At 52.4% G+C, this 21,083-nt stretch overlaps 2 protein-coding genes across 6 annotated transcripts; both read left to right on the plus strand.

Moving 5' to 3' along the window:
- The first annotated feature begins 357 nt into the window (after nt 1-357).
- KLK7 (kallikrein related peptidase 7) lies at nt 358-5,530 on the plus strand. 3 transcript variants are annotated; one of them, XM_070450409.1, is made up of 6 exons: nt 358-419; nt 947-1,065; nt 1,531-1,690; nt 1,845-2,086; nt 2,300-2,436; nt 4,761-5,530. In XM_070450409.1, exons 2-6 carry the CDS (start codon nt 1,005-1,007, stop codon nt 4,914-4,916), a joined length of 756 nt encoding a protein of 251 aa, XP_070306510.1. In that variant the 5' UTR covers nt 358-419; nt 947-1,004; the 3' UTR covers nt 4,917-5,530. The 3 variants fall into 3 exon arrangements, with proteins under 3 accessions (XP_070306510.1, XP_070306511.1, XP_070306509.1); XM_070450410.1 differs by lacking the exon at nt 358-419 and adding an exon at nt 431-616; XM_070450408.1 differs by lacking the exon at nt 358-419 and adding an exon at nt 530-659.
- Nucleotides 5,531-12,283: 6,753 nt separating this feature from the next.
- KLK6 (kallikrein related peptidase 6) lies at nt 12,284-20,756 on the plus strand. Of its 3 annotated transcripts, none has more exons than XM_020890523.2 (7): nt 12,284-12,412; nt 13,043-13,216; nt 13,592-13,639; nt 14,274-14,430; nt 17,207-17,454; nt 18,900-19,036; nt 20,100-20,756. In XM_020890523.2, the coding sequence occupies exons 3-7, from the start codon at nt 13,594-13,596 to the stop codon at nt 20,250-20,252; spliced, it is 741 nt and encodes a 246-aa protein (XP_020746182.2). In that variant the 5' UTR covers nt 12,284-12,412; nt 13,043-13,216; nt 13,592-13,593; the 3' UTR covers nt 20,253-20,756. The 3 variants fall into 3 exon arrangements, with proteins under 3 accessions (XP_020746182.2, XP_020746184.2, XP_020746181.2); XM_020890525.2 differs by having other exon boundaries at nt 13,043-13,205; XM_020890522.2 differs by lacking the exons at nt 12,284-12,412; nt 13,043-13,216 and adding an exon at nt 13,299-13,435.
- Nucleotides 20,757-21,083: the final 327 nt, after the last annotated feature.

Genomic DNA, 21,083 nt, shown 5'->3' on the forward strand with positions numbered 1-21,083 from the left:
TAAAAAGAATCTGCCTGTAATTGAGGAGACCGGGGTTCGATCCCGGGGTCGGGAAGATCCCCTGGAGAAAGGAATGGCATGGACGGAGGAGCCTGGCGGGGGCTACAGTCCACGGGGTGGCCAAGAGTCAGACACGACTGAGCAACTAACCCTGTGTGAGGGCTGGGAATGGGTTCAGGTTCAAAGACGACTGGGCTCCAGCCTGAACGAATTCTCCCAAACTGGTGAGAATTAGGGTACCGGGTCTAGGGCATCCCTGAGAGGGGATGCCGGCAAGAAACCGGCCCCGGAGGAGGGCCAGCCAGAGCCCATTTCCTCAGCCCTGCTGCCCCCTGAACTCCGCCCCGCCGCCCCAGGGCCGGAGCGTCTGGGTCCTCCCTCCGCAGCTGCACCCGGGATGCCGGCCCGAAGGCGCGGGGGTGAGAGGGTGGAGAGAGCCGAGTGCAAGCGCCTGGGCTGCCGCAGGGGTTCGAGATAACCGCGAACGCGGGAGGGGGCGTCCCAGAGCCCGCCCCACCTGCATCCCAGGGCGCCGAGGGCGGGGGCGGGAGTGGACTCGGTATAAGACAGCCGCCCCGCGCCGGGCTGGAGACGCCTGGCCCGGTCTGGCGCCCGGGTAGGATCTGACCTCCCCGAGCTGAGAAGGGGCTTCATCTCCGGTAGGGGGAGAGTGGGGAGAGGGGGCGGATGAGGCTGGCTGGACCCCTGACTCCTGTTCCTGAGGGGCGGGGGCAGAGGGAAGCCTGGACGCCTGGTTCTGACGGTCGAGGGGCTGGAGGTCTAGAATTTGAGGTCTCAGGGGGAAAGAAACTAGGAATACAGATTGATGGATTGGGGAGGGATGGGAGCCCAGGGGGGAAGGGCGTCTGGGGGTCTGGACCCCTGGGTCTGAGGGAGGAGGGGCTGCGGGCTAGGACTCCTGCTTCCTGAACTGTGTCCTTTTCAGCCCCATCGGAAGAGGACCTCCCTGCCTGGCAGCCCCTGAGAGGTTCAGAGGGGTCACCATGGCGACACCCTTGCTGATCCTGCTGCTGACCTTCGCCCTGGGATCTGCTGCACAGGAAGGTGCGGACAGCCCGGAGGTGGGGGTGGGGGGCTGCCCTCACCCCTGACCCCCCATCTTCAGCCCCGTTGACCCTCCTCAGGCGCTCCATTCTCCGGGGCGTGCCTGCTCAGGGCCTCCCCCGGCTCAGCTTCTCCTTCGGAAAACAAGACTCCTCTGCCTCCTGCCTCCTTCCTCCCTGCCTCCTTCTACCTCCCGGGGTCTCTGTGCCCCCCAGACCCTGTGTCCGGCAAGTAGGGTCTCTCCCATCAGCTTCGGCGGTGGCCCCCAGACGAGATGCTCCCCTGGGCTTCAGAGTGGGCTGCCTCCGTCTCTCTCCGTCTCCATCTCCTGCTTTTTCTGCACTGTTCTCCTTTTCAGCCTGTCTCCTTGTCTGTCTGTCTCCATCTGTCTCCAAATCCCTCAGCTGCTGACTCAGCCTTCCTCTGAGGCTTGCTGCCCATGTGTTCCTCCATGTCTCTGTCCAGACCAGGGCGACAAGAGTGGGGACAAGATTATTGATGGAGTCCCGTGTCCAAGAGGCTCCCAGCCCTGGCAGGTGGCCCTGCTCAAGGGCAGTCAACTCCACTGCGGAGGTGTGCTGATCAACGAGCAGTGGGTGCTCACCGCTGCCCACTGCATGATGAAGTACGTGGGCAGGGGCGCTGTGAGCACTTCCAGCCCTTCCCCTGGGTCCCCGTGCCCCTCTCTCTGGTCCCTGCCCCCCTCTCCCTGGGTCCCTGCCCCCCCCCCCCCCCCGTCTCACTCACAGCATCTCTCTGAACACTACACCCTCCTCCAGTGAGTACAGCGTGCACGTGGGCAGTGATCGGCTGGTGGGCGGCCAGAAGATCAAGGCCACGCGGTCCTTCCGCCACCCGGGCTACTCCACACAGACCCACGCCAACGACCTCATGCTGGTGAAGCTAAACGGCCGGGCCAAGCTGTCGTCCAGTGTGAAGAAAGTCAACCTGCCTTCCCGCTGCGACCCCCCCGGGACCACGTGCACCGTTTCCGGCTGGGGCACCACCACCAGCCCTGATGGTGAGGCTGCCTGGGAGACTCAGGGGCCCCGGACCCTGACCCTTCCTCCCCCAGACCCAGGAGACCAGGAATCAGCCCCCTTTTCATGATCCTAATGTGGAGTCCCTCCCCCCACCCCTCCTCCCCTCGTCCTTCAGGGTCTAGAATCCTGAACCTCCATCCTCTCCCCATCCGGACCCCAGACCTCTGATGACACCCCTCCCCATCCCACAGTGACCTTTCCAGTGCAGCTTATGTGCACAGACGTCAAGCTCATCTCTCCCCAAGACTGCAAGAAGGTTTACAAGGACTTGCTGGGAGACTCCATGCTCTGTGCTGGGATCCCCAACTCCAGCACCAACGCCTGCAACGTGAGACCCCCTTCCTCCCCTGCCCTGGGTCCCCTACTGCTTCATCTCAGCATAGGGCCCCCATTGTCCCCCTTCACCCACAATCTCTGCACCTGACCTTGGTGCAGAGCCTTCTCCCATCACCCCTGCAGCCCCCTCCCCACGCTCAGCTTTCTGAGCTCTCACTACCCCATTCTCTGCTCAGGTCAGTAGTGGGAGCCCAGTGCGGGCTGATGTGACCCTGAGGATGAGGCAGAGAAATGAACGGGAGGGTCTGGGGGTGGGGAACCTGGGGGCCAACGGGTAGGAACCTGGGGGCCAACGGGTAGGCATGTGTGGCCTTGGCTTCAAACACAAGCTGTATTTATTTTTTAATTGACATCTTTGTTGAGTATCACAATCCATGAACACAGTGGTAGTGGTTTAGTCATTCAGTCGTGCCTGACTCTTTGAAGCTCCATGGACTGTAACCCACCTGGCTCTTCTGTCCATGGGATTCTTCAGGCAAGAACTCTGGAGTGGGTTGCCATTTTCTTGTCAAAGGGATCTTCCTGACCCAGGGATCAAACCCAGGTATCCTGCATTGCATGTGGATTCTTTACCATCTGAGCCACCAATGAAGCCCCCAAACACAAACTTTACAGGGGAAGAGGCACCCAAAAAACTCAGTAATCAAGATAAATCACATTCTAATGCAATATTTTTTTTTTGTCAATTCATGCAAAAGTCCACGATGAACAAAATATCAGAATTTTCAATAAAGAAGCCTCAGTCTTACTGAATTTCTCATCTGCCTCAGGCTTCAATGAGTCTCAGCACAGCCTGGTACCTGACCCTTTATCTAAAACTGGGATACAGTGTTCATCATGGGCTTTTTTATATTAAATTCAATTTTTAAGGTATTGCATTAAAACAATATTTATTGCAATTACTGAGATTGTGTGCTTAAAGCTAAGGTCTCACTCCCCATCCTTGGGACCCAGTCTTAGGCCAAGAATTCTCTCTCCCCTCTTCTTTGTAACTCCCTCTCTGTGATAGCTCAGTTGGTAAAGAATCCACCTACAATGCAGGAGACCCCAGTTCAATCCCTGGGTCAGGAAGATCTGCTGGAGAAGGGATAGGCTACCCACTCCAGTGTTCTTGGGCTTCCCTGGTGTCTCAGCTGGTAAAGAATCTGCCTGCAGTGTGGGAGACCTAGGTTCGATCCCTCAGTTGGGAAGGTTCCCCTGGAGAAGAAAAGGCTACCCACTCCAGTATTCTGGCCTGGAGAATTCCATGGACTGTATAGTCCATGGGGTCACAAAGAGTCTCTGAACATCTTCCCACATCTTTCTTTACACTGAATTTCGTTTCGTTTTTTCCATCTGTGTTGCCCCGTCTACCCCCAGTGGCAGCCTCTTCTCCATCCTTTGCTATAACTTTCTTCCTTTTTCTTTTCCCTTCATTGTCCCACAGCACGTGGGATCTTAGTTCCCTGAGCTCCCGTGTCCCCCCACATTGGAAGGTGGATTCTTAGCCACTGGACCGCCACGGAAGTCCCCTAGGTCCCTTTCCTCTGTGACTCTTTGCCTTTCCTTGTCTCTCGCCCCATACCTCCCCACCCCGACTCCTTTGCCTCTCACCTGCACCCTCAGCTGTCAGGAATGGGGGGAACCATATGTGTGAGGGGTGGGGTGATGGGACAGGAAAGTGTGTCCCAAAGAGGAAGGCGTCCTCTTCCTCCCCTAGTGACGGCCGGCTTCTTGAATGTGTGAGTCGTACAGTGACACAGGGTCCCACACTTGGGAGAGTCCCACGCTTGGTTTAACACATTCCTGTTGCTGTTTTGAAATTTTAAATACTTTTTGAGCTACGGAGCCCACATTTTCTTTCATTCTTTCTTTTTTTTTGCAATACCAGGTCACATGGTAGATCTTAGTTCTCTCAACAGAGCTCAAACCCAGGCTACCGGCAGTGAAAGTGCCAAGTCCTAACCAATGGACCTCCAGGGAATTCTTTGCATTTTCATTTTGCACTGGGCCCTGTCAATTATTTCATCAGTTTGTCCCCTGGGTTCCAGAGCCTCCCGGTCCCCCTTTCGCACATCTATCCATCCCCTGGAGATATTGCTTTTTCCTCCCTTGGCTTGGTGCCATCCCCAAAGACCAGGAGGAAATGGGGCTTTGACCGCCAGAAGCCCCGCCCCTTCCCTGTGATTGGTCCCACGGGCTGGGGCTCAAGCCAATGCCGTTAGAGAACGTGGTTTATCTTCTCCTCAATTGGGTCCGCCAGACAAAGACTGACTACTGAGGCGGGGACAGGAGCTTCGCTCTGAAGCTGAAGCTAATTTGCTTTATCCCTTCCAGGGTGACTCAGGGGGACCACTGATGTGCAAAGGTACCCTGCAAGGCCTGGTGTCCTGGGGAAGTTTCCCTTGTGGCCAACCCAACAACCCAGGTGTCTATACCCAAGTCTGCAAGTATGTCGACTGGATAAAAGAGACCATGAGAAGATATCGTTAATCTCTCCACTCCCATCTCTCCATCCCTACGCGGTGGAACAGGAAAGTCACAGAAATAGGACCTCAGTGACCTACAGTCCTACTTGAGGCATGTCAAAACCTCAACAATATGTGTGTAAGCCAATCAAATCAGACCTAAAAACCAAAACAAATACAAAACCTTGATGTTGGTAAGGATGTAGTGAGACCAGCCCTCTCTCCCACTGAAACTGTAAATTCATACAGTTTTTATGGAAGGTGATTTGGCAGTGTGAGTGGGGACATTTGTTTTGTCCTCCACCTTTGACCTAGTAATTCCTAGTTGTCTACTAAAAAAAAAAAATCCAAAATGTGGGGCAAAGTTTGAATTTATCACAATGTTATATTTCATAACAAAATAGTGGAAACACCAAAGGTGTCTAGAAACAGTGGATTGTTCAAACAGTAGGCTGGTTTGAGGCAAGGATATTCTGAAGCTGTTAAGGATAGTAATTATGCAGAATTCTTAGTATCATGTGAGGATGTTTATGCTATGTGATGTTTAATGAAGGAAGGAATATACAGAAATACATGTGTATGTGGTTCTCACTATGTAAAATGAAAATGTTCACAAAATAAAACCTGAAAAGACGTGTACCAACCTGCATACGGTGATAGTCATGGGGCGCCTGCTTCCTTCCATTTATTTTTCTGTGGGTGTGCACATTAATAGCCTGAAAAACAAAGGTGGAGAAGCTCTGGAGCTCCAAAGTGGAGGAGAAGACACCCTGAAGAGAGGGAGACGGGAAAGAAAAATGTATCTGATTTTTGGTCCCTTGTCCTGCCTCCCTGCCCAGTGGCATATTTTCCTCCATTTTCCAGGTCTCAGTTTTCCTCATCTGTAAAATGGGAGAGAGAAAGAACAATAAGGCAGAGAGAGTAAAGGGGCGGCGGTAGAGAATATGCCGCTTCATCAGGGTGTAGAGGGATGTGAAGGTGTTTCTGGGCATTCCACAGGTGATGCAGTAGCAGAACGAGGTGGAAGCAGAGGGTTGGCAGGAAGGCAGGGCCCCTGGGTCACACAAGGGACTGTGTCACTGAGGGTGAACGCCCAGCCTCCAGGGTGTCAGGGGAAATGGGGGCTGGGAACCCGAGTAGGTGGGCTCCAGTCCTCAAGAAGGGGCCTCACAAAGGGAGGAGGGAGAAGCCCCAGTGACTCAGCCTGGCCACACCCCTGCTCCTGCCATCAGAGGCTCCCCGGGGAGTCACACATCAGAAGCTGCTGACAAAGGGATCCTCTCCTGCCAGTCTTTCCAGTTGCTCCTCCAGAACTCCCTCCCAGTCAACATTCTCCTCTTGTGGAAGCTCCACCAACTTTCCTTCTCGCCTCACCTCCCACTCTCCCACCCCTCCGCGTATTGCAGGAATTCCACTGTCCCTGCAGAATGTCTTAACATTCCTTTGGCATTCCAACGCAAAGCCCCCTCCTCCCTCAGACCAGAGTCCAGAGACCCAATCTCTTCTGGCCTATGAATCTAGGTCAAGGTTCAGTTCAGTTCGGTTCAGTCGCTCAGTCATGTCCTACTCCCAGAGTTTACTCAAACTCATGTCCATTGAGTTGGTGATGCCATCCAACCACCTCATCCTCTGTCGTCCCCTTCTTCTCCTGCCTTCCATCTTTCCCAGCATCAGGGTCTTTTCAAATGAGTCAGCTCTTCAAATCAGGTGGCCAACATATTGGAGCTTCAGCTTCAGTATCAGTCCTTCCAATGAATATTCAGCACTGATTTTCTTTAGTATGGACTGGTTGGATCTCCTTGCAGTCCAAGGGACTCTCAAGACTCTTCTCCAACAGTTGAACCACAGTTCAAAAGCATCAGTTCTTCAGCGCTCAGCTTTCTTTATAGCCCAACTCTCACATCCATACATGACTACTGGGAAAACCATAGCCTTGACTACATAGACCTTTGCTGGCAAAGTAATGTCTTTGCTTGTTAATATGCTGTCTAGGTTAGTCATAGCTTTCCTTCCAAGGAGTAAGCTCTTTTAATTTCATGGCTACAGTCACCATCTGCAGTGATTTTGGAGCCCATAAAATAAAGTCTGCCACTGTTTCCACTATTTCCCCATCTATTTGCCATGAAGTGATGAGCCCAGATGCCATGATCTCAGTTTTCTGAATGTTGAGCTTTAAGCCAACTTTTTCACTCTCCTCTTTCACTTTCATCAAGAGGCTCTTTAGTTCTTCACTTTCTGCCATAAGGGTGGTGTCATCTGCATATCTGAGGTTATTGATATTTCTCCCGGCAATCTTGATTCCAGCATGTGCTTCTTCCAGTCCAGCATTTCTCATGATGTACTCTGCATATAAGTTAAACAAGCAGGGTGACAATATACAGTCTTGACATACTCTTTTTCCTATTAGGAGCCAGTCTGTTGTTCCATATCCAGTTCTAACTGTTGCTTCCTGACCTGCATACAGATTTCTCAAGAGGCAGGTCAGGTGGTCTGGTATTCCCATCTCTTTCAGAATTTTCCACAGTTTATTGTGATCCATACAGTCAAAGGCTTTGGCATAGTCAATAAAGCAGAAGTAGTTGTTTTTCTGGAACTCCCTTGCTTTTCGATGATCCAGCAGATGTTGGCAATTGGATCTCTGGTTCCTCTGCCTTTTCTAAAACCAGCTTGAACATCTGGAATTTCACAGTTCATGTATTGCTGAAGCCTGGCTTGGAGAATTTTGAGCATTACTTTACTAGCGTGTGAGATGAGTGCAATTGTGCAGTAGTTTGAGCATTCATTGGCATTGCCTTTCTTTGGGACTAGAATGGAAAATGACCTTTACCAGTGCTGTGGCCTCTGCTGAGTTTTCCAAATTTGCTCACATTCCAAACTTGCTGGCATATTTAAGTTTAAGTGTCAAATATAAGGAATTTCAAAAGGCTTTGGGGGACTTTCCCTGGTGGTCCAGTGGTTAAGAATCTGCACTTCCACTGCAGGAGGCAAAGGTTCAATCCCTGATCAGGGAACTAAGATTTCCCGTGCTATGCAGTGTGGCCAAAATCAGAGTATTTGGCCACTACCTTTGTGAAGCTCCACCATCGTCCCCTCTCTCTAAATCCATATTTAATCTAAACATTTTTAAACAACAAAGCAAAGCAGTTTCACTAGGTCAGCCTGGGGATAGTTGACTATGCCTCTAGGCAGATCTGTATGCAAATTTGAAGGTGGGTTGGTTTGCAGTGACTTGAGAGTGTTCTTTTGTTGAATTTTTTTAAAAAACAAATTCTTTTTTTCTGGGCAGACGGTACACTGTAGTCGTTAAAGACACTGACTCTAGAAACAGCTTTTTGGTGCCAATCCCGTTCTGGCAGTTGTGAGCTATTTGCCTTTGAGCGCATCACTTCCCCACCTTTTTTCTTTCATCTTTTTTTTTTTTTTTTAAGTAGAAAAAATCAAGTTTATTGCTTGTTGGAGTGGAGGAAACTGCACACAATGGGAATCATGGTATCTCAGTAAAGGGACGTTCAGGAGAATTTATTGTAAGATTCGGTGTTTCTACGGAGGGTTTACAAAAGTAGTTGTTGTTCCTGTTTTTGTTTTTTCTGGTATTGTGTTTTATTTTTTTTTAATTCACTTATTTTTAATTAAATGATAATTGCTTTACAGTACTGTGTTGGTTTCTGCCATGCATAAGCATGAATCAGCCATAGGTATACATATGTCCCCTCTTTCTCAAATTCCTTCATCCTTTTTTTTAAAATTTTTCTTTAAATTTTTGGCCACATCCCCCAGTGTGTGGGACCTTAGCTCTCTAACCAGGAGTTGAACCCGCATTGAGAGGGCAAAGTCTTAACCACTGGACCACCAGGGAAGTCCCCCCCTTCACCCCGGAAATGAGGGAAATAGCATCTGTTTCCCATGGCTGTTATAAAGAACACATTTAATATCCAGAAAGTGCAGGAACCATGTCTGACATAGAGTAAGCCTGCAGTGAGGGTTGGTTTTTATGGTCTGTGACTTCCGGCTCTTCTTCCTGCTTCTACTTTCATAAAGTTTTCTAATAAAGCATTTTCTTTTTTTTTTTTAAGTTTTTCTGTAACGTGGAAGTTACAGTTTAAAGTCTTTTCTTGAATTTGTCACAATATTGCTTCTGTTTTATGTTTTGGGTCTTTGGCCCCAAGGCATGAGGGATTTTAGCTCCCTGACCAGGGACCGAGCCTGAACTCCCTGCACTTGAAGGTGACCTCCTAACTGCTGGGCCACCAGGGAAGTCCCAAACATCTTCTTCATTGAAGACTTCTGCAGGGGATAAGCATGCATGGCATGTGGGGGTGGCAAAACCATGAAAGTCACTGGCAAATGCCTAGAGTTGGGCACTTCATTCTCTCTGTTAGAGCTTCTTCCACTCCCCACTGCTGACCACCTCCCTCCTTTCCCAAGGGGCTCTCTACAACTCCTCAAAACTCTACCCATCCCACATAGTAGTAAGGTGGATCCAGAGGTGGCGCCCAAGAGATGGGCCATGTCCACGGCCGTGTTGGAAGTTGAGTTCCAGTTCAGGCTCCATCGTTCCCTGGGTGTTTGAGGTTGAGCAACTAAATTCCCTTCTCTGAGCCTCAGTTTTATTTTCTGTAAAACAGGAGTGGGCGTAATGAAGTCATTTAGTCACTTGGTAAACATTTCCTAAGGCTTCCTCTGGGCCAAGTACCTGTGCTGGGACTTGGGACACAGGGGTGAGTCAGCCCTAGGGTCTGCCCTCAAGGAGTGCTCGGTCCAAGTGTGGGAGATGGACCCAGATGGTGCTATGAAGGAGCCACCTGCTCTAGGAACTTCGATGAGAGTGACCAACCCACCTGCAAGAGGCTGGAAGTTGGGTGGTGTTCAGGGACGCTTTCCTGAAGGAGGCAATGACAAGTTGTTGCCAGGAGGAGGTGGGAAGAGCACTGTGGGAGAGGGGAATAGCATAAGCGAAAGCTTAGAGGTTAGAAGACACGGAATGAATGGTTCAGGAAAACTTCTAGTCTCCAAGGCTGGAGCCCTAGAAGACAAGAGGGGCAGAGCTGTACTGGGCAATGAGGCAGCCACTTACCTTGGTGGCTCCTAACTCGTGAAATGTGGCAAGTTCCAATTGAGGGGTGCTGTAAGTATAAAAGGGGCTTCCCTCGTGGTTCAAATGGTAAAGAATCCACCTGCCAATACAGGACACCTGGGTTTGATCCCTGAGTCAGGAAAATCCCCTGGAGGAGGGCATGGAAACCCACTCCAGGGTTCTTGCTTGGAGAATCCCATGGACAGAGGAGCCTGGCGGGCTACAATCCATGGGGGTCGCAAAGAGTTGGACATGACTGAAGCGACTCAGCATGCACATATGTGTAAAAGACACGTGGGATTCAAACACTTACTACGTAAAAAATGAGAAAGCGAACCGCCTCCTTAAAATTGTATTTTGATGTCACATTGAAATTTTTTGTTTTGGGTGCATTGAGCTAAATGAGATATTAAAATAAATATTTTACTTAAAAAAAATTGTGTGGCTGCTAGAAAATTTAAAAGCGCACATGTCCCTGGCATTATATTTCTATTGGCCGGAGCTGCCCTGAATGCTGAAGGGCTGGGACTTTGTCCCAGTGATGCTGAGGGACCCATGCCAGGGGTGTGAGCAGGCCAGAGGCAGGGTCAGCTCTGGACACAGGGAGATGCCTCTGAGGTCAAGTGAAGGATACAGAGAAAGGGAAGAATTTGCGATAATGGTCCAGATAGGAGAGGAGCAGGGTTGACCTGGGACCAGGGACATGGGGACGGAGAGGGGGGATCACAGAGAGAGAGGAGGTGGGGGCACAGTGCTTGGGGATCAGTGGCTGTGAGCAGTCCAGCCTGGTATCTGGGAGGATGGGGGGGTCCTGAGAAGAAGATGCTGAGTTCAGTGGCGAGGTGAGTGAAAAGGGCTGGAGGAGGCTGGGGCTGGGGGTGGGGGTGGGGGTGGGAGGAGCCTCCCCGGAGAGCATGCCTGAGTGCTCAGTTGCTTTCCACCCCATCCAACTCTTCATGACCCTATGGACTGTAGCTCTCCAGGCTCCTCTGTCCATGCAGATTCTCCAGGCAAGAGTTCAGTTCAGTTCAGTCGCTCAGTCGTGTCCAACTCTTTGCGACCCCATGAATCGCAGCACGCCAGGGCTCCCTGTCCATCACCAACTCCCAGAGTTTACTCAAACTTGTGTCCATTGAATCGGTGATGCCATGCAACCGTCTCATCCTCTGTTGTCTTCTCCTCCTGCCCCCAGTCCCTCCCAGCATCAGGGTCTTTTCCAATGAGTCACCTCTTTGCATCAGGTGGCTAAAGTATTGGAGTTTCAGCTTCAGCATGAGTCCTTCCAATGAACACCCAGGACTGACAGAGCGTATCAAAGGCCAAATCGGTTTTCATCCCAGGGGTGACGGGGGCCGAGCCAAGGTGCTGACAATTCGATTTAATGCAAGAATTAAATGTTAACCTGTACTGCCAGGCCCACGCTGGTTGCTGAGGTAGACATTATTCATATCAGTTGGACTTATTACCCAATGACTTTCCCAAAAGCTTCCATTTTCCATCCCACCCGTTCCATCTGATCACCACACCCATTTCCTGCCACGCGGCCACACACACCCTCGGGGCTCCAGCTCATCACCAGTCAGTTGCTTCCCCACCTGGGCCAGACCCTTGAACTACCCCCATTCTCCTCCTGATCGCAAGCTCAAGTTCAAAGACACCTCTTCAAATCTTCCCTGAACGCCTCCATGGCTTCCTGAATCCCCATTACTCATCACATTTCCAAGTGACTACCCAGTGGTCCTGCATCCCTGCCTATTTCCAGGTCTCATTCTGATTTCCATATCGATGTGAAATCTTCAAGTCCTGAAGTCCTCCTGGGTTCCACTAGCTCCCCTGGGGCTCCCACTTCCAGGTCACCCCTTCTCCAGGAGTTAACACCCCTCTGTGGATACAAATGCTTCTCCTGGCAACGCAGGGGGAAGCTAGGAGAGGTAAGAAGAGAGATTTAGAGTGTCAGTGGAGACACGGAAAATCAAGGGGGAAAGACGGCGATCAGAGAAAAAGATAAAGAGGCAAAGGATGCTGAGACAGAAGCAGACAGAGAAAAAGAGATGGAGGCCCCGCCACCACCGCCAGGGAGAGAGATGGACAGAGACACGGAAGAGGGGGACCGGGAGGGTCAAGAGCCCCGGTATCCGGCCAGAGGTGGATGGACAATCACAGCACAGTCGGAGAGGGACAAAGGGAAGTTATTGATGAAGCCGCACGTCCGCCTGCCCGGAAGAGAGCTTGAGAAATGGAGGTGACAGGAGCATGGCACGGGGTGCTGGGGGCGGACAAAGCCCGATTGTTCCAAGGCCCTTTCCCCATAGTGCCTGGCTCTGCACCCCAGCCTGGGGCCGGGGTGGGGACCGGCTTGGTGACACACACTCTCTTGCTGGTCGGCTTGCTCTGTCTTGCGGGGACACGGAGGCTCTTGAACACCCACAAAGGCGACTTCAGGGCAGGTGCGTGAATCACCCCAACCACGCTGAACCCTTGCCGCCTGGTGGCCTGTGCCCCGGGGCACTGACGGCCCGCAGGCCCCAGAGCACTCACAGGAGCGGTGGGAGTCCTGGAGGCCTGGGGTACTGCGTGCTTGCCTGGGACGCAGGCCTTCTGGGGTGCTCCCACCCTGTCGTGCTTGAGGACCTGGAAGTCTAGGAACTGAGGACAAGCTCCTGCCCTTCCTGCCTTTAGGTCGAGGTGTGCAGACTTCCAGCCCCTTTCTCCTTGGAGGTCCAGAATTCTCAGCCCCCAGCCCCTCCTTCCTCGACCCGGGAGTCGGGGAGTCGCCCCCCTGGTGCACTCAGGAACCTGCACCCCCTTCCCTTGAAGCTGGGATCAGGGGTCAGCAGAAGCAGAGCTGTGGGGGTGGGAGGAATGTGCGTGGGAGGCCCGGGGAAGGAGGAAAGGGCGGGGCGGCCTCCTGCTCCAGGGGCCCGGGGAGGCAGGGGTTAAAAGGAAGCAAGGGAGCATCTGAGGACAGGACCGGCCTCTTGCAGGCAGGCCGGGGCGCTGGGGTGTCTGTCCGCCAGGCCCCGGGTGCCCACGTTCTCTGCTTTCAGCCCCCTACCTCTGCCTGCCTCTGCTTTCAGCGTGCCTTCTCTCTGCCCAGCTCCCTGCACCTCTGACTCTCTCTGTCTCCTCGTCCATCCATCCACTGGGGACACCTACTCTCCCTGCCCCCAACCCAAGAACCGGCCCATCCCACCCCCCTGCCCCCCGCAGCTGGCCTCCGCAGAAGCCCCAGGTGTGGAGGTGAGTTTCAGGTAAGCTCAGAGCCAAGGGGAGGGGGAGAAACCCCAGGGCAAGTGAAGAACGTCAGGGGCCCTCCGTCCTGTTACTGAGCAGGCAAACTAGAGCCAAGAGGAGAAAAAAGAACAAGTGTAGAAGCATCAGGAGAAGGGCAGGGTGAACAGCAGGTTCTGGGGCCTCGCTGGCACCCCCACCTTCGTGGGACCCTCAGATGGAAGGCGTGGGTTGGGAAGGTAAGAAACCGGGAGGCTAAATGGGAAGGATGGAAGCCAAGGGTCAGGAGAGCATAGCCAGCCGGGGAGGATGGGGAGGATGGGGAGAATGGGGAGGGAGGAGCCTGGGCGAACTCTGAGGCTGGGACTAATGCAGCATTTGGCTTCCCTTTTCAGGAATGGCCGTGAAGATGCTGATCATAGCACTGGTTCTGGGCGCTGCAGGTGGGCAAAAGGGCGGTGACGTGAGGCAGTCAGTTTGGGCAGGGGGTGGGGGGTGGTTGATGGGGAAGAGAATGGAATTGGGGATGGGGACACACATGGGTATGCCAGGGAGGGGTTTAGAATGAGGAAGACATCGGGGACTTTAAATAAGGGATGAGGGATGCAGGTGGGGGAGGGGTGGCAGGTGGGCTTCAAGATGTGGAAGAGGTTGAGGTTGATTTGGGACATGGGGAAATTGGTCGGAGGTGGGTTTAAAAATGGGCTTCCCAGGAGGCCGCTAGTGGCAGAGAACTCGCCTGCCAATGCAGGAGACATAAGAGACACAGGTTCAATCCCTGGGTCAGGAAGACCCCCATGGAAGAGGGCATGGCAACCTACTCCAGTATTCTCGCCTGGAGAATTCCAAGGACAGAGGAGCCTGGTGCACTGTAGTCCATGGGGTTGTAAAGAGTCAGACACGACTGAAGCGAGTTAGCAGGCACGCACAGGTTTAAAGACAGGAAAGTCTAGGGATGGGTTTGACTCTGGCGGTGGGGATAGCGATGAAGCTGATGATCAAGGCAGCAATGGGGTTCAGCTTGGGGTGTGTAGCTGACACCTCCAGACCTCCCCACTCACTCAGACCCTCCCTCAGCCCAAGCGGAGGAGCAGAACAAGGTGCTCCACGGTGGACCCTGTGAGCAGACGTCTCACCCCTATCAAGCTGCCCTCTACACGTCGGGCCACTTGCTCTGCGGAGGCGTCCTTATTCACCCGCTGTGGGTCCTCACCGCTGCCCACTGCAAAAAACCGTGAGTATCCTCGCTGCCGTTAGACCCTGCGGGGTTCTTGCAGAACTGCACGACTCCCACGTCATGACGCTGTCTGATAACCAGGCTCAACTGGCCGGTATTTAATTGAGTACAGTATCCGTGCCAGGCAGTGTTTGGGGCCCTGGGGGGGTTGAGCAGTGAGGAAAACAAGCAAAACTGCTGCTTTAATAAACTGGCCTTCTAAATGGGGAAGGAGGACCTTACAGGGCCCTGTAGGGAGGGGTGGATTTAACTCCAAGTGCAGGGGGAAGCCGCGTAGGGTTTTCATCAGGGAAGCAGCAAGTTCCGGTTCACATTTTTAAGAGCACCCTGGAAAGAACTGCCACCGGGGGTGGCGCTAGTGGTAAAGAACCCCCCTGCCGCAGGAGACAAAGAGACACGGGTTCGATCCCTGGGTCGGAAAGATCCCCTGGAGAAGGAAATGTCAACTCATTCCAGTATTCATTCCTGGAGAATCCCATGGACGGAGGAGCATGGCGAGCTACAGTCCGTGGACTCGCAAGAGTCAGACACGACTTAGCAACTAAACAACCACAGGTCCAGGACCAATCCTCAGAGCGCAAATAACCAGGAGATAGAGGAACAGCATCCTCCATGTTTTTCAGTGCTAACTATGGGCCACGTGTCTAGTTAGGCACATGGAATTCTGCATAGTGAAAAAGAAAGAAAGAAATTGAAGTCGCTCAGTCGTGTCTGACTCTGCAACTCACTGACTGTAGCCTACCAGACTCTTCCGTCCATGGAATTTTCCAGGCAAGAATACTGGTGTGGATTGCCGTTTTCCTTCTTCAGGGGATCTTCCCGACCCAGGGATCGAACCTGGGTCTCCCACATTGCAGGCATCTAAGCCACCAGGGAAGCCCAGTAACAGACTTTTTAGACCCATTTTGCAGATGTAGGGGCTGAAGCTCCGAGAAGTAACAAGTGATAAACCAAGAGGTGTCGTGTCCCAGTGGGGTCAAGGGGAGACCTCAGCAGAGGTCTTGTCTTGCAGGGTCAAGGACTCAAGGACCTCCAGGGTGGTCTCCCCCAAACACAGAGAAACCTGGCATCGCTCTCACCATCCTCATTCATTCATTCAGTGCACACTGACGAAGGGAACTCACAAATGCTAGATTTGAGCTGGGCTGTGCGGACTCAGCAAAGACGGAGACAGCGGCCCAGAGTCTCTGCCTTTTGGGACACAGGAGTAGAAAGGCACCAGAAGACAGTTGTTGAATCCCTGTGGGGGGTGGGGGGAGGGAGAAACATATAATCACAAATTACTCTTAAGTCCAGTGAAAGGAAAAAACAGGGGTGGCTCCATGAGAGAAAAGAACAGAAGTTCCTATTTTAGACTGAAGAGGGTTAGGACTTTCTGATGAGATGAAATTTAAGCTGAGGCACAGAAAATGAATGAGAAAGGGGAACCAAATGAAGAAGCAGGCTGAGCATCCAGGGCAGAGGAAATACACGGCCCAAAAAGCTGAGGTGGGAACAGTCTGAAGAGTTCTAAGGAAAATTACTGGCTCACTGAGGGTCAGAGAATAATGGGATTAGGCACTTGAGCTTTATTCCGAGGGTAATAGGGAACTACAGAAAGTTTCTGAGCAAGGGAGCAACACTTTGATCCATTTCACAGATATTTATTCAATGTCTCTCATAGGCCAGACACTGGTCTAGGTGCTAAGGAGGATGTACCTGACTAAAACAAAAATCTCATCTTTTTAAAAATAATATTTGTTTCTTTTTTTTTTGGCTGTACTGCATCCTCATTGCTGCGGAAGTGAGAGCTACTTTCTAGCTGCGGTGGGAAGGCTTCTCATCGCGATAACTCCTCTTGTTGCAGGGCGCAGTCTGTAGCGCGTGAGGGCTTCAGATGTTAGTCTATGGCTGTGGGCTCAGTAGCTGTACTGCATGGGCTTGGTTGCTCCACAGCATGCAGAATCTTCCCAGACCAGGGATCGAACCTATGTCCCCTGCATTGGCAGATGAATTCTTAACCACTGGACCACCAGGGAAGTCTGAATATTTGCACTGTGATTGAGTCTCCAGGGAAGGCCACACTGAGAAGGTGACATTTGAAGGAGGTGAGGGAGTGAGGCATGCAGGTATCTGGGAGAAAGAGTTTCTGGCAGGTGGAACAACCAGTGCAAAGGTCCTGGGGTGAGAGGATGACTATTGTGTTCAAGGGAAGGCCAGGAAGCCTGTGTGGCTGGAGTGGAAAAGCAGAGTGGGACACAGTGGACAGATAATGGGGACAGATTGTACAAAACTTTATGGACCACAGTGGGATTTTTGGCCTTTACTCTGAGCAAGATGGGAGTCATGGGAGGGTGCTGACAGAGGGAGTACAAGGCTGGCTTATATTGTTAAAATAGTCCTGGCTGCTTTGTGGAAGACAGATTTGAGAGCACCAAAGGGAGAAACCAGGAGTCCAGTGAGGCTGCTGTCCAGGTAAGAGATTACAGTGGCTCAGACCAAGATGGTCGTGGGGGAGAGGAGAGAAGTGGTCAGATTCTGGATATGCTTTGGAGAGACAAAAGGATTTCTGGACAGCTTGGATATGAAGCAACACATAAAAGGTCAAGAATAGCCTCTGGGGTTGTTCTGAAAGGACAGAGTTGTCATTTGCTGAGCTGGGAAGACCGTGAGGCCAGCAGCAGGCCAGATGGTTCGTAGCACCAAGCTACCCCATCTCCCACCGTAAGCCCCTCCAGAGTCTCAGCTGCAGTCCAAAGGGCTCCAGGTGAGACCCCGCCCTTTCCTTTCCCAGGAATCTGCAGGTCTACCTGGGGAAGCACAACCTTCAGCAAAGGGAGTTTTTCCAGGAGGAGAGCTCTGTCGTCCGGACCGTGGTCCACCCAGGCTACAACGCCGCCACCCACGACCAGGACATCATGCTGCTGCGTCTGTCACGGCCGGCCAGGTTCTCCGAACACATCCAGCCTCTGGCCCTGGAAAGAGACTGCTCAGCCAACCACACCAGCTGCCACATCCTAGGCTGGGGCAAGATGGCAGACGGTCAGTAGGGGGAGAATGATGCGGGTGACCCGTCATCGCTGGGTGATGGGTCATGGCGTGGGGAGGTGGTTCATGCTGAGAGTCAGTGAGAGAGTGAATCAGTGGGTAAAAGTTCGGTGGGGAGGGAGGGCAAATACGAGAGCTGGGCCAATAAGTGAACAGCCGGCACAGAGAGCAGACCAACAGCTGGGTGAAACGGAGTCGGGGGACGTGACATGAAGGGTCAGTGAGGAGGGAGGGTCACTGCGGAGATACCAATCAGGGAGGGGGCCAATTGTCAAAAAGGACCAATCAGGATACACAGATGATCAAGACAGGATCAACGGAGGAGGGACTAACGGGAGAAGAGGAATCAGTAAAGCAGGCAAGCCAGCTGAAGGATGTGGATCAAGAAAGCAAACAGTGTAGGGAAAGCTGATGGTGGAGGGACCAATTGAGAAGAGTCAAAGGTCAAGAGGGGTCACTAGATAAAGGACTAGAAGCAGAAATAAACCCAATAGATCAGCAGGAACCATGGAGGGTGGGCCTGTTAGTGAAGAGCCAAAAAAGAAGGGGGAATCAACAGGGAAGCAGGAGGCCATTTAGGAAAGAACCAATGAGGGGGCACAGCTTTGGATGAAGGGCCAGAAGGAAGGGAGAACCGATGAGGAAAGAAAGGACCAGTTAGAAAAGGCACAACAGTCAAGTGGTGCCCAATCATGATGAGCCAATGGGAAAGCAGGGTCCAGTGAAGGAGAAAGAGATATAACAGAGGAGCCAATAATAGAGGAAGAGAATACTGAAGAAGGTGGGGCCAGTGGAAAAGTGACAAGTGGAGGCGGGACCTAAGAGAAAGGAGAAACCAATAGGAAATGAAGGCTGAACTGTGGTGTTGCAGAAGACTCTTGAGAGTCCCTTGGACTGCAAGGAGATCCAACCAGTCCATCCTAAGGGAGGTCAGCCCTGAATATTCATTGGAAGGACTGATGCTGAAGCTGAAGCTCCAATACTTTCGCCATCTGATGTGAAGAACTGAGTCACTGAAAAAGACCCTGATGCTGTGAAAGATTGAAGGCAGGAGAAGAAAGGGATGACAGAGGACGAGATGGTTGGATGGCATCGCTGACTCGATGGACATGGGTTTGAGCAAGCTCTGGGAGTTGGTGATGGACAGGGAGGCCTACTATGCTGCAGTCCATGGGGTTGCTAAGAATCAGACATGACTGAGTGACTAACCTGACTGAGAGAGGGGGTAATTGAGGAAGACAGGCCAATGGGAGGGAAGAGTCATGGAAAGAAGGACCAATCAGGAGTCAGGCAGTGGCAGTGGGTTTTGAGAATGAGTGACAAACAGGAATAAGGGAACCAGTGGGGAAAAGGGATCAATAGGGGAGGGAGGATTTATAGATGGAGGATCAATGAGAAGGGTGGACTGTGACGCGATCATGGCCCATCTCTCTTTGCAGGTGAATACCCTAACACCATCCAGTGTGCGTACATCCACCTGGTGTCCCGCAAGGAGTGTGATCATGCCTACCCTGGCCAGATCACCCAGAACATGGTGTGTGCCGGGGACGAGAAGCATGGGAAGGATTCCTGCCAGGTGAGGACGCCGGGACCCATCAGCTACATGGCCAAGGACATAGACAGGCAGAAAGAGACAGACTCATAGACTGAACGGAAGGGACAGACGCACATAGAGCCAGGTTGGGTGAGAATCAGAGGCAAGAAGAGAGAGAGAGATTCAATTTCATACACAGAAACAGACAGGGACAGGCAGAGACAAAAAGCCAATTAGCAGAGACAGGAAGTGCAAAGACAAGGATGGAGATGAAAAGATCAAGAAGCAGAGACACAGTCAGGAGGCAGATGGTGCCAGAAGACTGTCCCCCCTCCAACAGAGCCCCCACCAGTCCTGCTTGGAAGTAGCCATGCTGTGCAGAAGGGGGACCTTAGCCAGGGAGCAAAGGGGCCCCGTCCTCTCTCCCAAATACCTTTAACTTGGGTTCCTGCCATGTCATCCATTGGATCTCTCCTTCCGATGCCCAAACTGACCCCTCTGCATTGGAGGATCTGCAGAGACCAGCCAAGAGGGAGAAAGAGGCAAAGCTAGAGAAAGGTGATGCCCAGTGAGTTGGATGCAGAGAAAGGGCAGGAAGAGAAGCCGCATTTCTGAGGCCGTCTATCCTCCCTTTAGAGATTTCTGTGTTTCTGAGTCTCCCTGTCTCTAGTCCCCCAACTGTGACTTTGTGTCTGTCTGTCTTTCTCTGTATGTGAGTCGTTCTCTCCATCTCTGAGTATCATCCCCCCATCTCTACATGTCTCTCTGTGTCTCCTGTCTGTTCTTCTTTCTTTTTTTCAGATTAGGTTTTTGAAATTATTTATTTGTTTATGGTTGCGCTGGGTCTTCGTTGGGGCTTTCTCTAGTTGCAGTGAGCGGGGGCTGCTCTCTGGTTGTGGAGCAGGGACTCCGGACGCGCGGGCTCACTCGCTGTGGCAGAGCCTTAGCAGCTCTGTGGCACGTGGACCCTTCCCAGAATAGGGCTCGCACCCATGTCCCCTGCACTGGCAGGCGGACTCCCGGTCCACTGTACCCCCAGGAAGTCTCCGTCTCTTTTTCTTTCTCCTGCGGGTCTGTCTGACTCTCTCCCCCTCTTCACCCACAGGGCGACTCCGGGGGTCCGCTCGTGTGTGGCGACCGCCTCCGAGGCCTTGTGTCATGGGGTAACGTCCCCTGCGGCTCCAAGGAGAAGCCGGGCGTCTACACTGACGTCTGCAGATACGGTCACTGGATCCAAAGAGTCATTCAGGCCAACTGATCCTGACCTGTGACCTCCACCTCTTGACCTCTTCCCTCCCTGCTGCCCAGACCCGATCCTAATACTTAATAAAAAGCCGTGACACCGTAGTGCAAACCCTTCCTGATTCTACCCCAGCCCCGCCCTCTCATCACTAGGTGTGACGGTGGACACGGGCTAAGGTCTTACCCCTGCTGCTAACAGAATACAAACAATTCCATTCCAGCCATCTCTCCCTCCCCTGATGACCCCATGGGCTTAATTTCTTCCTACAGAGAAGTGGTCTCGTGTCTGGTCAAAGTCGAGTTGGGCGTCCCAGCTCCCCCACTTGCTCACCATGTACCTACAGGAACTGTCTTCCTTTGCTGTGTAGGTTTTCTCCTCTGTAAAAATGAGGATAAGAATCGTACATGTCTCATCAGGCAGTGGCTGTGGTGGGGGAGATTGAAGGTTGTAAACATGTGAGACACAAGCAACAGTGCCTGGCACACCCACATGAACAATAAAAGAGTGGATTTTATTATTCGTGGTGCTTTTTGCTTTTATCCCTCATCTGCCTCTCTGAAGCCCAGATAGCCTTAGTCCCCTTTCACAACCCAACTTGACCTTCCTCCCCAGCCCAGGGAGACCTCCTTGATTCCTCCACCTTATGCCAGCCCTGCCCGAGGGTGGCTTTCTCCACTAAACTCCCCTTATAGCAGCAAAAGCAGGGAGACGAGACGGCTGGGAGGCCACTGTGAGTGGGTAAGAGTGGTGGGAGATGAGAGGAGAGGAGACCTCAGGGACCAGGTCCCAAAGGACCTCAGACCCCAGGTTGGGAGTCTGGGGCTTCTTCTGAGGGCAATGGGGAGC

This window comes from Odocoileus virginianus, chromosome 20 (assembly GCF_023699985.2).
Source record: "Odocoileus virginianus isolate 20LAN1187 ecotype Illinois chromosome 20, Ovbor_1.2, whole genome shotgun sequence".
NCBI classification, from domain to species: Eukaryota; Metazoa; Chordata; class Mammalia; order Artiodactyla; family Cervidae; genus Odocoileus; species Odocoileus virginianus.